At 41.0% G+C, this 16,525-nt stretch overlaps 1 protein-coding gene across 3 annotated transcripts in view; it reads right to left on the bottom strand.

The window, feature by feature from the left end:
- llgl1 (LLGL scribble cell polarity complex component 1) overlaps positions 1 to 16,525 on the bottom strand; it is a 30,706-nt gene that overhangs the window by 10,704 nt on the left and 3,477 nt on the right. For 2 of the 3 annotated variants that reach the window (XM_078797104.1, XM_078797106.1), the window contains exons 3-10: positions 15,782 to 15,879; positions 6,412 to 6,493; positions 6,196 to 6,356; positions 5,985 to 6,131; positions 2,434 to 2,596; positions 2,093 to 2,228; positions 1,816 to 1,870; positions 266 to 707 (exon numbers count right to left, since the gene is read on the bottom strand). In XM_078797104.1, the coding sequence (XP_078653230.1) occupies positions 266 to 707; positions 1,816 to 1,870; positions 2,093 to 2,228; positions 2,434 to 2,596; positions 5,985 to 6,131; positions 6,196 to 6,356; positions 6,412 to 6,493; positions 15,782 to 15,879 (1,284 nt within the window). The remainder of the gene's footprint in view (positions 1 to 265; positions 708 to 1,815; positions 1,871 to 2,092; positions 2,229 to 2,433; positions 2,597 to 5,984; positions 6,132 to 6,195; positions 6,357 to 6,411; positions 6,494 to 15,781; positions 15,880 to 16,525) is intronic. The other variant, XM_078797105.1, reaches the window with a different exon arrangement.

The raw sequence follows: 16,525 nt of genomic DNA, 5'->3' as shown, positions 1-16,525 counted from the left end.
ACAATGAATCTCGCACACAATAAAACTAAAATAAAGTAAAATTATTCCAACAACATGCATGCTAGGTTAATTGGCGACTCCAAATTGTCCATAGGTATGAATGTGAGTGTGAATGGTCGTTTGTCTATATGTGCCCTGTGATTGGCTGGCCACCAGTCCAGGGTGTACTACGCCTCTCGCAAGAAAGACAGCTGGGATAGGCTCCAGCACCACCAGCGACTCTCGTTAGGAAAAAGCGATGAATGAATGTTTTATGGCTTCTCACCTTGGATGCGTGTTCACGTCCCTGCTGGGCTTTCCCGGCATTGACCAGCCTCTCCCACAGTTTCGAAGGAACGCTGGAGATGTGGCAGGAGCACGTGATGGCAGAAGAGTGAAGAGGAGCCAGGTAAGGCGTAGGCAAAGAGGGCCATCCGTGGGTCTGGAGGTCCATTACGACCAGTTCCTCTTCCAGTAAGACCACCACCGCGGACGGGTCATCAAATTCTAGAAGAATAAAAGGCCATGAGATGGTTGAAGCTCCAGGAACACCAACATATAATCGATCCTCACCTTTCTCTTGCTCCACATTGTGTACGGTAAAGAAGTCAATGACCCGGGAAGTGAAGTCTAAAGTGACGTGGTCTTTGTCCTGCTGAATGGTCAGACAGTGGCGGTCGCCATAGCTGGCTCTGGGCATCCCTCCGCTGTACAGCAACACTGGGGACCTGCAGAGGGAAATGGGGGACGAATGCTCAGCTTCTTTGCAGAAATAGTACAATTTTTCCGGACTATAAGACGCACTTTTTTTTCATAGGTTGGCTGTTCCTGCGACTTATACTCCAGAGCGACTTATAAATGAAAAAAATATTTATGTTACATAAACACTGGATACACTTTCTGTTTGTTTATTTTTTGTGTAGTTGAATAACCATTGTGTTAGCATAGCTTACACCTATTAGCATGTTCTCTATTCTTTTATTATTGTTAGAACTTGCCTTCCAAGAGGACGTAATGTCTGTTTTAGTCAAGTAAAATAAATTACCCACAAAAAATGCGACTTATGTATGTTTTTTTTCTACCTAATTATGCATTTTTGGCCTTAATCCAGAAAATACGGTACGTTGTTTTTATTTTGTATTGTTTACTGTATGTTGTGGTATAGTTGAGTTATGCCTGAACTGTTAGTTGGGAACTTGATATTTTCCTGAACCTTACCCAACTTCTACTGCTGAATGGAAAAAAAAAGTAGAAACAAACTTTATGGTGAAATACGCGAGTCTCGTCCTTCTTATGCTAGGTTCCATGTTTATATAGCCACGGAACACGATATTCTGTTGCCATGTTATATTCTGGTCACTAGGTGGCAGCAACAACACAAAAAGATTGACACATTACATTACCTAAAAGGGGACCTACTGTATTGCCTCATCCCGTGTGGAAGTGGTACGTTTTTGGCTTCTTAAGTTCAGAAAAAAAATTTTACTTTTACTAACTGATTAGCTCACTACCTTGCTAGCTTGCTAACTAAACTAAAATAAATTACCCGTAAAAATGTGACTTATGTATGTTTTTTTTTTCTATGTAATTATGCATTTTTGACCAAAATAACCACTAACAACAATGAGCACTTTTTTTCTATGTAATTAAGCATTTTTAGCCTTGTGCGACTTATACTCCGGAGCGACTTATAGTCCAGAAAATACGGTACTTTGCTTACACTGTCGTAAATTACAGATAATACTCTAACAGGGGTGTGAGATACACATCAACAGGAGTATGCAATCAAAATCTATTCATTCAAAATAAATAAAATATAATTTCTGAAACGCTCACCCAGTTTCTGTTGTCCGCCATAGGATTTTATTAATAGCTTTACAGGGGAAAGGACCTGAAACAGCAACCACAAAAATGTATTAGAGGAAATAATGGCAGCGTTCATACTGCAGTTCAAAGATGTCGCATTCGGATCACTTAAAAATATAAACAAAAGCACATTTTGACAGCGAGACACTGCAAGACAACACATGAACGCATGCTAGCTGGAATCAGTTAAGCGTCCCGAGCACCTCCACGCTCCTCCAACAGACACGCGTGTGTGAGCATTTCTCACCATATGGGATGGTAGAGGACACCGGCTGGTGATTGTTGGCGTTGCCGTTGGCGACAGCCCACACGGAATAGCCGCCATCGCTATGGGAGCTGACAAATAAGTTTCCCGAACGCTCCCACACCAGACTCTCCAGCTGCTGCAGAAACACACAAGTATGTCGTTAGCATCACTGTATGCAAATTAACTAGCTTTCATTTCACTATGTTTTGTACTACGCTGCCGAAGAATAATTGTTGCCAAGGCAGAAAAACAACTGTGGTTTGGACAAAAAACATTTGCCCATTCTGGGAATATCGCTGCATCTCAAAATAACGACAACGAGCACTTTTTCGAGTTCGTACCTGCTTGCCAAGAAAGAGCTGCTCTATTTGGCGATTGCTCACGTCCCACAGCACCACCAGGCCACGGCTGTAGCCGATCAGTATCTTCCCCGCTTGCCGAGGATGCTCCTGAAGAGATTCCACAGGTCCTAATGATTTTCCGCATCTGTAGTCTTCGGGCAGGCTGCAAACATGGAATGTCTTGTTTAATAATAGCAACATATCTGTTATCTGCAGCTACTTGGCTTGCCTGTCATACAAGGAAGTCAATGTTTACTGGCCAAAATAAATAAACTGACAATCAAAGTCAGGAGATAAAAGATTGCATGATCCGCATGATGCATGAAGTTAAACGCCCACGGAACAGAGGCCAACGCTATCGTAGGTTGTTGGTGCAAGGTACGTAAAAGATAAAACTGTTTAAAATGCATAAATATGGTTTAGAACATTTAAGAGTAGTAATAGTTCCTGTCATACATATAAAATTCAGTTGTAAAAGAAAAAAAAGACACCCTACTTAGTTGGCGTTTGAGTGTAATACCGCAAGGTCCACTAGGGGGTGCTAGCAGCGACGGTGGTATAAAGTAGGTGACAAAACGACAGAGGAAGAATAAATCTTAAGGTGAATATATGTCAAGTCATCAAAAAAAATGTTTAAAATGCATAAATATGGTTTAGAGTATTTACGAGTAGTAATAGTTCATATCATACATATAAAATTCAGTTGTAAAAGAAAAAAAGACTACTATTTTTTATACGTTTCTAAAATAACCAAAACTCCATTGTTGGCGTTTGGGTGTTATACCGCAAGGTCCACTAGGGGGTGCTAGCAGCGATAGTGGTATAGAGTAGGTGACAAAACGACAGAGGAAGAATAAATCCGGAAGATAAATATATGTCAAGTCATCTTGGACTGTTTTCCTTATTCTGTACCGCAGGTTAGTACAAAGTAGAGATAATTTATGCTAACGGCTGTAAAGAGTAAACAGCTGACTGTAAAATGTTTTATTACACAATGTGTCGTAGAGCATTTGAACAGAAGCGAAATGGCTAATGCTAGCAAGCCTTAATGTACACTTGATAGCATGAAGTAGGCTAATTGAAATATGTGAAATGTGTCTGGAAAAAAAATGGGTAATTGTTGATGTAATCATCATTATGATATCTGAACTGTTGTTATTTTTGAGAGAAGAATAAATACTAAAAATATGTCAAGTCATCTTGGATTGTTGTCCTTATTCTGTACCACAGGATTTTCAATCCAGGTTGTGGAGGGGCAACATTCTAAGGCTACTTACTGTATTTTCTGGAGTATAAGTCACACTTTTTTCATACTGTATAAACCAAATATATACAGTATGTCATTTTAAGTCAAGGTGTGGGTGGTGGCTACTTTTTTGGCAACATCTAGTGGCTGAAAATATTATGAAACATTAGCACCAAAGGCAGTAGATAGCAATTGAATTTACACTAAGGAGCCGTATCATGAGCTCAAGCCGAGGTTGCTCTTACGACGACAATAATAAGCCGCTGGACCTGGCCAACGAGACATTCCTCTGAGGCAGCGGAGGAATGTCGAAGAGAACACACCCTCGAGATGTTGGAGGATTCCCTCGGCAGAGGACAGGGAAGCGAGTGGGAGGAATCAGCGGGGGTTTGGCGAGTGGAAGGAGGAAGGAGGGAATGAGATGAAAACAAACAGATTGAGAATCGACCAAAGCAAGGCTGCACTCCGAGCTCGCTTCAGGACAGAATCTGTGCGGAAAACATGGAATCGGCCTCTATTGCTGTACACACACACAAGCACACACACAGCTGCTTTACTAGGAAGATCCTCTCCGGAAGAACAGAGGCAAACACTTTCCTAACACAGTATTCCATTGTCTTTAGAAGTATTTTTAGGGAATCCAGCATCCTGCAACAGGGACTCAGGGATGAGCCTCTGGGTGTGTGTGTGTGTACGAGTGTTGTATATTCAGCTGAAACACTTCCACAACCGGAACAGTCCATGCTGGCAGCTGCTACAAAGCCTCACTGTGTAAAAGCTCCCATCCTTTAAACTCACACACACACACACACACACACACACACACACATCCTGATCAGGGTCCTCATTAGGCCTCTGTCCTTCCCACTTCCTTCAACAAGCCGGCTTAATGAGGGGTTTGGTGGACCAGTCAGACGGTCACACAGCAAAAAAAATAAATAAAATTCCAACCCAAGCTACGTAGGAATGACCATTATTTTCTTACATACACAACATTTTCATCCGATTGCAAAATCTCTACCGAGAGAGGGATTTGATCTAGCACTTTGGGGGAAAAAAAAAAAAAAAGCAGCAGGCATTGATTCGCTTCTCTTCCAAGCGAAAGCCACTAATGAGCCAATTGTGATTCAGTCACTCACACGGCATCCAATAAAATGCATTCTTGCACACACACAAAGCAAACTGGTCTTTGTGGATTAACTCCTCTCACTTCAAGCTCGGCAGAAAAAGTAACCTGGAATAAGTTTTAGTCGACTCGTTTTACTTATTAAAAACACCTTTTGCAGCAGCATTTGTTTCGACAAATGTAGTATATCAATGTTCTTAAGCGAAGAAAACAATAAAACCAAAACAAAGCCAGAGTTTAGGAGACAAACTAAAGCATATATGTAACATATGTATATTGATAATAAAAACTTCTTTAGTAAATGTCAGAATAAGTGACATGACGCCTGAAAGCATCCCAGTGTGTAGAAACTGCTGTATTTTACATTGTATTTAGTTTACAGTCTCCAAGCTCAACATAATTAGTGTCATAATTAACATAACAGTGCTGTCTGGTATCATAAAATGATAGGTTGCACATTACTTACAGACACAGTCTCCAAGGCAAAAGGTCGTATAAGAAAGTATTCCAAAAGAAAAAGCATCCGGTATGCTCTGTATCATTCGATTTGTGTGCCTAACTCCATCATAAGCTTAACTCAATGAATGACTACGGCCACTAGGTGTCGCCACAAAACACCCCACTTGAATATAAAGGCGACACGTTCAATTATTTTTCAATCATTCATTTGGGTGCTGGAACCTATCCCAGCTGTCTTCGGGCGAGAGGCCGGGGTACACACTGGACTGTTGGCCAGCCAATCACAGGGCACATATAGACAAACAACCATTCACACTCACATTCTTACCTATGGACAATTTGGAGTCGCTAATTAACCTAGCATGTTTTTGGAATGTGATATTTTTTGGAATATTTTCTAAATTATTTTTAGATATACAAGTTGCACCTGAATGAGGATCAGCAAACAACGGGAAAAAAGTGCTTCATGTGGAAATGATGTGTAATTGCTGTCCTTTCAGGTCTTAATCTTAGCATTATATATACGGTACCTACGTGAGTATACCAATCACATTATACTTGTTGCTGAGAAACGTATGTGTGATTTTCCATCAGCCAATAAGATTATTGTATGCTGCATAGTGGAGAGTGTGTGCTGGAATGTACACAGACTAATCTAATTTTTTTCTCCACAATGAATTAGTCAACCGTTGCTTTCATTATCGTTAGCGACCGTCTCACCTCTGTGTGACCTGATCCTGGAGCAGCGTTTGTCCGTCTCTCAGTGACAGACAGGGCAAATCCAGGAAGTACACGCCCCCTCCCTCGGTTCCAATGCAGAGCAGGTTACACGATCTCAGCAGGAGGAGTACGGTCACCCGTGTGGTACTGGAGGATGAGGAGTATCAGCATGGTATAAATTAGGAGATATGAAGTGGGAAGATCCGTATACCTGCAGCTCTCAATGCCCGGTCTTCCTGGTAGACTGTAGCTGCCCACTTCCTGGAGAATGACCACACCCTCTCTTTTGACTCCGCCCACCTGCCTGGGCGGTGTAGCACTCAGCTCCCATAGGTGAATGGTATTGTCATCCAGAAGCGACAGCATGCGTCCCTATTAGGATACAGTATTACTATGTATTACTGTGTATTACTGTATTTGGACTTACCTGTCCTGGCAGGAAGTGGATTTGAGTGACAGTAGTGGTGTCCTTGTGCAGGCCTGTGAACTCCACACCGGGCGCTCCGTAACTGACGGCGACGTGTCAAGAAAATTACACAAAAAAAAAGCAAATATCGTCGCAAAAAACACACAAATTTCTTGAATGGTACGTCCACTCTTAAAATGGTATGGCCCAGCCAGCCATGACAGTTAAACGGTAATTGCGAGCTGTAAAGCCAATGAAACATACCAGTTAAGTGTAATAGCAGAGAGGTCATTTGAGCATAGCAATTTCCAACACCAGCTGACGCAAATGTCTAAAATAACACAAGCGTGTGTGTGTGTGTGTGTGTGTGTGTGTGTGTGTGTGTGTGTGAAATCAAGCGCAATTTTCACATCCTATGTTAGCAGGAGTAAATTAAGCAGAACTGAAAAAACAGTGTAAACGACAATGTAAAAAAACGACACGGACAATTATCACTCATCCATCCGCTAAAAGCTACACCAGAACGCTGGTGATGGATGCAGACACGCGTGACCACAAGGCTTAACGTCTGCAGGCGTGTGGAAGTGGAATAAATATACTGCATAAAAGGAGTATTGCTGCCCTCTTTCAAAAACAGGCATTCCTTTTTTCCGCCTTCATTAGATTAGATTCATTTGCTCAATTGCCACCAAGGAACCATTTGATTGATATCCATCAACATTGTACAGTTAAAAGGAAAAACAACAACATGGAGTCATTATATACTAATTAATATTTGCCATAAATCATTCATTCATTTTCTTCCACTTATCCTCACGAGGGCCGCGGAGGTGCTGGAGCCTATCCCAGCTGTCTTCTTCGGGCGAGAGGCGGGGTACACCCTGGACTGGTGGCCAGCCAATCACAGTGCACATATAGACAAACAACCATTCACACTCACATTCATACCTATGGACAATTTGGAGTCGCTAATTAACCTAGCATGTTTTTATAATGTGGGAGGAAACCGGAGTACCCGGAGAAAACCCACGCATGCACGGGGAGAACATGCAAACTCCACACAGAGATGACCGAGGGTGGGGCAAGACAAAATAAGAAGCCAAAAAGTTACCACTTCCACACAAAATAGGAGGAGAACTCATTTATTTATTCATTTTCTACCGCTTTTCCTCACAAGTGTTGCGGGCATGCTGGAGCATATCCCAGCTGTCTTCAGGCGAGAGGCGGGGTACACCCTGGACTGGTGGCCAGCCAATCACAGGGCACATATAGACAAACAACCATTCACACTCACATTCATACCTATGGACAATTTGAAGTCGCTAATTAACCTAGGAGGAAACCGGAGTACCCAGAGAGAACATGCAAACTCCACACAGAGATGGCAGAGGGTGGAATTGAACTCGGGTCTCCTAGCTGTGAGGCCTGCGCGCTAACCACTCGTCCACCGTGCAGCTTGCCATAAATCAGTCGTTCTCAATTATTTTCTGACCTATTTTTTCCCCAACACCCCCAATTAGAAATAGTATTGCGAACCTGTCATATGAATGTATTCGTCTGTAGTACACCCTGCCTTCTCAGGTACCCTCCCCAGGGGGGGTGAAGCACTGCCATAAATCATTTTTTTAATTTCCTGAAAGTATTCCTTCCTCTTCATTTCCACCAACACCAAACGTTGTGTCATGAAAGCATTCCTGGCGTGCAGTCACTTCCTGTCACCTGGCCCTTTGCCGGCCTCAGACAGCTGGAGGTGTCGGGAGAGACTCAGAACAGGTACTATGTTGACAGAACGCCCCCCCCCCCAAAAAAAAAAAATCACAAGGCTGCTGGCTGCTTCTGTTGTGAACACAAACCGGCGTCACACAGCACCCATGTTTAAAAGCGTGCCCAAGGGCCTTTTGTCCGATGAGTGAATGAATGAATGAATGATCACGGCCTGACACACAAAGCTGAGGTGTGATGACCACAAGTGGTTCACATCACAGCACACTCACTCCAGTGATGTCACAGGACGGCTGGTGGGAGGAGATTCCACAGTGATGATGTCACTGACGAAGCATCATGTGTGTGTGCGGCACTGGAACATATTACAAGTTCTCAAGTGTCCTCGATACATTAAAAATGTGCATTTATAATCAATGCATTTATCGTTAAAATTCATGCAAAATTAATCCCTTCCAGAAGGAAATAAAAGGTTTGAGATTTCTATTTCCTGTAAAATATATATATAATAATTTTTCCGACTGTTGACTAAGGCTGCACGGTGGACGAGTGGTTAGCGCGCAGACCTCACAGCTAGGAGACCAGGGTTCAATTCCACCCTCGGCCATCTCTGTGTGGATGCGTGGGTTTTCTCCGGTTTCCTCCCACATTCCAAAAACATGCTAGGTTAATTAGCGACTCCAAATTGTCCATAGGTATGAATGTGAGTGTGAATGGTTGTTTGTCTATATGTGCCCTGTGATTGGCCGGCCACCAGTCCAGGGTGTACCCCGCCTCTCGCCCTAAGAAGACAGCTGAGATAGGCTCCAGCACCCCCCGCGACCCTCGTGAGGATAAGCGGTAGAAAATGAATGAATGAATTCTCCTCCTATTTTGTGTGGAAGTGGTAACTTTTTGGCTTCTTATTTTGTCTTTCCCCACCCTCGGCCATCTCTGTGTGGAGTTTGCATGTTCTCCCCGTGCATGCGTGGGTTTGGGTGTGGGTCCGGTTTCCTCCCACATTCCAAAAACATGCTAGATTAATTGACGACTCCACCAGTCCAGCCGCTCGCCCGAAGACAACTTGGATAGGCTCCAGCATACCCATGACCCTCGTGAGGATAAGCGGTAGAAAATGAATGAATGAGCACTTGGGGGGGGGGGGCGTACAACAATGAATCTTGCACACGATAAAACTAAAATAAAGTAAAATTATTCCAACAACATGCATGCTAGGTTAATTGGCAACTCCAAATTGTCCATAGGCTGGGATAGGCTCCAGTGACGATAAGCGGTAGAAAATGAATGAATGAATGGTGTTGACTAGCACTAGCATTAAAATTGTGCTGCATAACAAAAGTTCTTCATTAAATAGAATTCAATTTATGAAAAGCTGACATGAAAAAGAAGCCGCCGCATAATATCAGGATGTCTTGCCAGCGACATCGGAGGCTTCAAACAAAAAGTGCGCACGCACACAAGAAGCCAATCAGGCCAATAGTCTGTGACAAGCTGGAAATATCAACAAGGCGGTAATTACTAGGAATCCTCACAATGGCGGCGTATAATAATAATAATAATAATAACAACAACAAGTCTGAAATGAACCACTGCGGCAAACGGATTTGGAAATTGTTCACATGAAGACAAAATGGGAAAAGCGCACCGTGGCTAACCTGTTGAATGACAACTTGTTCAACTTGTTCATTGCTTGCCCCCTAAAGGCTAACAATGGCCGTCTACAGTAACTAGCGATCAGTGAAACTCCCCCTTACGAACGCATACACTTGCTCAGTGATGCAGAAAGAGTGTTAGCAAGGATAAAGCGATTTCACGGTCTGAATACAGACAAACAGAAGGCATTGTCCTCCGTGCGCACACACACGGACAACAGGCATTGACACACATATATATATATATATATAAAATAAGATATGGATTGTCAGGAAGGAAAGATGGCGCAGGATTTTTGGTAAAAAAAAGAAAAAAAATGACCACACATTCACGGAAAAACAATCAGATGCTTGTGAAAGAGTTTTTGTTGAATAGTTTCAAAGTTCTCGGGTATTTCATTGAGTTAGCCAAACATTTCAGGCCTCTTCCCAATGACGAAACAAGCCAAACAGCAACCACCCACCCACCCACTGGAGACGCAATCCACGTCTAATTTGCATCCTTTGCCTCGGCCCTGACTTCTTTTTGGCCTATTTTCTACCACTGTCAACGCAACATCCATTGTTTGCGCTCGCCACGGAAAACGATGAAACAAAGTATAATAATACATGTACGGTAAACGCAAACTATTTGGGATTTGATTGTTTTTTTCCCCAATTTAAAAATGTAAACATACTCCATCTCAGCCTCCCAAATCACTTTAGTCGTCCGTGTATATTTTTTTTAAATTAAAGTCTGAAAAAGATGTCGCAGTTGAGTGTAAAACTTGCCATGCACAAGTTTTCCGTGGCGGCACAGAACCGGGGAAGTTTAACACGACCGAACTCATCAAGCATTTGAAGCGGCGTTTCACGGGACACACCCACGGGATGACGAGAAGTCTTTAGCTAGACGAGAAAAGACGAGTACCTTGAACCTAGCTATATAATGTCTACCCGCCATTTTGTCGAGTTTAAAAATACAGAAATACATGGGTCCTTTTTTTTTATTATAATAATAATAATAATAATTACTGTTGCTGATTATTGTTCTGTTAGGCGGACTAATCACATTATACGTAACACAATGATTGTTGGCGATATCGGGCGATAAAAGTAATATCAGAACCGTCCTACAAACCATTCTCTGTTTGTCTCGATTTGGTCTGTCTCGGACCCAAATGATTAATCGAAACAAGCTTTAGATTAACTGACTAGGACCTCATTGGTTTTATTATTTTTTGCATACAACTTTGTGCCAAAATTGTTCAGATTAATAATCCAATCCATGATATTCTAACCTGGATTTCTTTTACTTCTACTACTTGCAGCAAAACTTGCCATGCACAAGTTTTCCGTGGCGACACAGAACTGGGGAACTCATCATGCATTTTGATTATGTAACATAATAATTGTTGCTGATATCGGACGATAAAAGTAATATCAGAACCCTCCTACAAACCATTATCTGTTTGTCTCGATTTGGTCTGTCTCGGCCCCAAAGAATTAATCGAAACAAGCTTTAGATTAACTGACTAGGACCTCATTGGTTTTATTATTTTTTGCATACAACTTTGTGCCAAAATTGTTCAGATTAATAATCCAATCCATGATATTCTAACCTGGATTTCTTTTACTTCTACTACTTGCAGCAAAACTTGCCATGCACAAGTTTTCCGTGGCGACACAGAACTGGGGAACTCATCATGCATTTTGATTATGTAACATAATAATTGTTGCTGATATCGGACGATAAAAGTAATATCAGAACCCTCCTACAAACCATTATCTGTTTGTCTCGATTTGGTCTGTCTCGGACCCAAATGATTAATCGAAACAAGCTTTAGATTAACTGACTAGGACCTCATTGGTTTTATTTTTTTTTTTTTTTGCATACACCTTTGTGGCAAAGTTGTTCAGATTAATAATCCAAGCATTAATTATATCCTAACCTGGATTTGTTTTACTTCAACTACTTACAGCAAAACTTGTCATGCACAAGTTTTCTGTGGCGACACAGAACCGGGGAATTCATCACGCATTTGATTTCACGCATTTTATTATGTAACATAATAATTGTTACTGATATCGGACGATAAAAATAACATCAGAACCCTCCTACAAACCATTATCTGTTTGTCTCGATTTGGTCTGTCTCGGACCCAAAGAATTAATCGAAACAAGCTTTAGATTAACTGACTAGGACCTCATTGGTGTTATTTTTTTTTTGCATACAACTTTGTGGCAAAGTTGGTCAGATTAATAATCCAAGCATTAATTATATCCCAACCTGGATTTATTTTACTTCTACTACTTATTTACAGCAAAACTTGCCATGCACAAGTTTTCCGTGGCGACACAGAACTGGGGAACTCATCATGCATTTTGATTATGTAACATAATAATTGTTGCTGATATCGGACGATAAAAGTAATATCAGAACCCTCCTACAAACCATTATCTGTTTGATCTGTCTCGGCCCAAGGATTAATCGAAACAAGCTTTAGATTAACCTTGTTTGTTTTATTATTTTTTGCAGACAACTTTGTGGCAAAGTTGTTCAGATTATTAATCCAAGTATTAATTATATCCTAACCTGGATTTATTTTACTTCTACTACTTACAGCTAAAGCCCCAGATCCCCAAGATCAAAGAAAAATGTTCCGAGTGTGTGTCCGTGTGTAAATATTAGCTCGTCCTCAGGTTATTGGTCTCCGGTACAGGTCACAACAGTCAACAGTTCCTACAATTTAAACAACATTATTTGTTTTGTTGTTGTCGTCGTTCATGAAACACAACGTCTGATGTGCTGAGCTACAGACTCGGACTCTAAGTCCTCTCCGTCCCAGAGCACTTCATCCCAAGCAACTGCACTGGTCGTCTTGGAAACCAGTTCAAAAGATCCCTTTATTAAGACTCGACTCAGCAACAAAGCTCTTACTCACCAAAACTACACACACACACAGGGAGGGGTTAACCCAGGGCACGCATTCCACGACAGGAGACGGGAGTCCTTTAGATCGGCCCCACCACCCCCACACCATCTCATACGCATTGTCCCACTCCCTTCTCCGAGCCCCAATCTGTGGTTACAGCAGAAACTCTCTGCCGTAACATGACTCTGCCTTTGTAAACACGCACACAGCGAGGGAAAGAACGGACGAGAGACACCGAGCGTGCATGAGAACGAGTAAGGAGGGAAATCAAGGAATAGTCATGTGACACGGCTCATATTCTATGTCTTGTAGTGCAAAGCATCATACAGTCCAGGTACAACTAGAACTATAACTAAAACTAATCAAAACATATCACACATGGCTTGGTGGTGGGGGGGGGGATCCAGCCAAAGGCTCGCATGATGTACTTGACTGTTTGGCTGCTGCAGCTTACAGGAAGTGTGTGTGTGTGTGTGTGAGAAGGCGCTCAAGCCCATATTATTATTATTAGGAATGGTTGATTAAGTGTGTGGTATTACCTCCAGTCGCTCCAACAACTCAACTGCAGACTGTGCACATTTGATTTTTAAACCACACACACACACACACACACACACACACACACACGGCATCCATCATTGGCCACGTTGTCTTCCGTCCATTTAGATTATCGTCAAGAATTCCGCTTGGTTGTTCCAAAATAGAACCCAATGTAATAGGGATCAAATATAAAGCTTAAACCGAAGAAGAAAAGTTATGGTATTAAAATGGAACTATTATGCTTTTTTTTTCTACTTTTCTGACCTATAAATGTAGCTGGTATCATTTAGCCGGGAATATTAAATTATAATGTTTTAGATAATGAAGGTTTTCGCATTTGGAAGTGAGCCCTGAAAAAAGTTTGGGATGTCTCAAAACGCTCCGTTTGAAAAGGCGGGGTTAAACTGCTCCTTTGTGATGTCACAGCGGGGTGGACTTCCTTATATGGTCGATAGATAGACTTTCTTTATTGTCATTGCACAATAACACAGCAGTGAAATCGCCAACGAAATGTCGTTATTATATTATTAATAATAATAATAATAATGTGGAGAATAAATAGATGACATCAAATATGAACAACAATATACAGCGTAAACAATAATTTGGAATATAAAATTTAAAGTTTTGCGTGTGCGCATAGTAGGGAGCACTTTGGGCTTGTGACCAATCACAACGGAGTGGGCGTGTACTTTTTTTTTTCCCCCATGCTTGCAGCGTTAGGAACAAGCCCCGGGCGTCGTTGCACTGCTGGCGTTTCAGGTGTTGAAGCTTTTTTGTTTGTTTGTTTACTAGCAAGTTTGGACCCGTACCAGGCAGGTACGTACGAGTAATCTCACCTCATCAATTACATTTTTTTTTTTTAATTTACTGGAGCTATTTTTTATGTTATGGTATTTATTAGTAGGACGAATCATACACCGGTAATGCAGATAACTTTAAAACAATTCTTTAAAACTTAAAAAAATTCAGAATGACCCGTGTTGAAGATTTTCCAGATACCCCGTGTGGACTTTTCATGTGTGCCGACTTTCCACAAAATTCCAAGAGCAGCTGGGATTCTTAAGACCTGTATCAGTCGTTTCGGAGTTATTTTGCCTCCCCTTCTCTTCCGCTTCTATTCTGCATCTCTCCCTTCTATCCATTTCTCCGTCTCCGGATCGCCTGGTACCACCAGCCTAGACCCCCCCGCCCCCCGCCTCCTCCTCTCTCTGATGCTGAAAGCTGCATTTCAAAAGAGCTGATTCTCCACTCTTATGCACGTACACACAAACACGCCTTCCCACACACACAGATAAATGTGTGCATGTCGGGCAAACAAGCGAGTTGCCAGTTGCCATGAACAGACATTGGCGACATTGCTGATGAATCATGGGAAGTGCCTCTCTGTCGCTTGCACGCTCACAAAATGAGAAACATGCCAGACAAACAAAACTTTTTTTTTTTTTTTTTTTTTTTTTTTTTAAAGAGTTGATGGTCTGCTAAACTAAAACTCACTTCCTGGTCGACGTGACATCATGAAAATAGACTTCAACGGCTACCAATCAATCAATCAATCAACCACAAAACCACCAAGTTCTTAAATTCCATGTGGGAAACTACATCCGAGATGAATATGTTGCGTTTGTTTTTCTTATTATTAATGAATGGTATTAGCCACAAGCTAACTCAGGAATGTGGAATCAAACTAAGGAATGGATTGAGTAGGGACATCAAACAATACAAGCAGTTGATGTTTGCTAATTAATAAAAAAATTAATAAAATTAAGTCAAAAAAATAAAATTAAATAAAACAAAAATAAAATAAAAATAAATTAAAATTATATTAGGAAATCAGGAAGTGAAATCAAATAAAAATAAAAATTAATAAAATTAAGTAAAAAAAATGAAATTAAATAAAACTAAAATTAAATTAAAATTAAATTAAATAAATTAAAATTATATTAGGAAATCAGGCAGTCAAAAAATAAAATTAAATAAATAAAAATTAGTAAAATTAAGTCAAAAAATAAAAATTAAATAAAACTAAAATTAAATTAAAATAAATTTAAATTAAATAAAACTAAAATAAAATTAAAATAAATTAAAATTATATTGGGAAAGCAGGAAGTGAACAAATGTAACAGCTACTGATTGTAAAAGTACCAGATGGAGGGGTAGGATTTAATAAGCTTTGCTTCTTCCTACTCCTTTTGGACATGTGGAACTGTGAACTGATTATGGGATGGCACTCAATTGTAATCTGATGCATGTTCAAATGAAATGAAATCATTACCATTACCAGGACACACCACTCCGGTCTTAGATACAAGAGTGTCCATGTTATCGAGACCAAAAATGTTGAAGAAGACAAATGTGTCTTTGATAACAGTTTATCAGCCCACTATAAGTAGCCTTCCGCTGTGGTTGAGAGCATGTCCACACGGTACACTTATTATCACAAGCCCGGAGAAAGTATACTTAGCAGCGTTTATAGCAAACAAACAAGTACTTACAGTACTTTGTAGATTCCTTCCTGGTTGGATGCATCAACCTTGCAACAACAACAAAAAAAAAGGATACACTTTAATAGCTCCCGCTCTGGTGCCAATAGCCATAAGTTGCAGCTCCGGGTCAAAAGCCAAAGCGCTGGGCTGATGTGGGAATCCGTGCTCCACCGTCTGTGTGAGTGACAAACAGAAAAAGATTTATTAAGTTGCTCCGAATGGTAAGCAAACACAATTAACGGTAGGAGTTGGATGAATACACACACACAGCGTATTATTCTACATTTAAATTACAAGCCTACAATGTCTGTCATTTAAAGCAAGAAATAGTGTCCCGCCACAGATTGAACAAAGTCGGACACACCCTTCCATGTCTTGTGTGTGTTTATACACGTCAGGCTGAGTGCGTCTAAAAAAAAAAAAAAAAAAAAGGGAGGACACCCTTAATAAAGTTCACGGAGAGTTCCCCCAAAACGGACAGCAAAGCTCTGCAGACCTTTTATAATTGGATTCACACAATTCATAGTCAGCCAGGAAAACAATGACTATAGATCTGGTAAGACAGCTTCTACATCGAGTTTTTAAAAAGGTTGGCGAAGTGAGGACTTATTTTACCGTAGGAGCCTGGAAATTAACCTTTTTTTAGGCAGGGGTCTCAAACATGCGGCCCGCGGGCCAAATGTGGTCCGCAGGACACTAGTTTAAGGCCCCCCGCCTTGATATGAAAGTTTAATGTTCAAGTTTGATATGGATGCTGTATGGTATCATGTACCCAGAAAAAAAATATTACGTTTGATTCATGTTCATGTTAAAGGTTAAA

This window comes from Doryrhamphus excisus, linkage group LG16, assembly GCF_037039965.1.
Source record: "Doryrhamphus excisus strain RoL-2023G ecotype Guam linkage group LG16, RoL_Dexc_Guam_v1.1, whole genome shotgun sequence".
Lineage (NCBI taxonomy): Eukaryota > Metazoa > Chordata > Actinopteri > Syngnathiformes > Syngnathidae > Doryrhamphus > Doryrhamphus excisus.
Note: the sequence above shows the minus strand (reverse complement) of the source record. Positions and strands in the feature narration are given on the sequence as shown.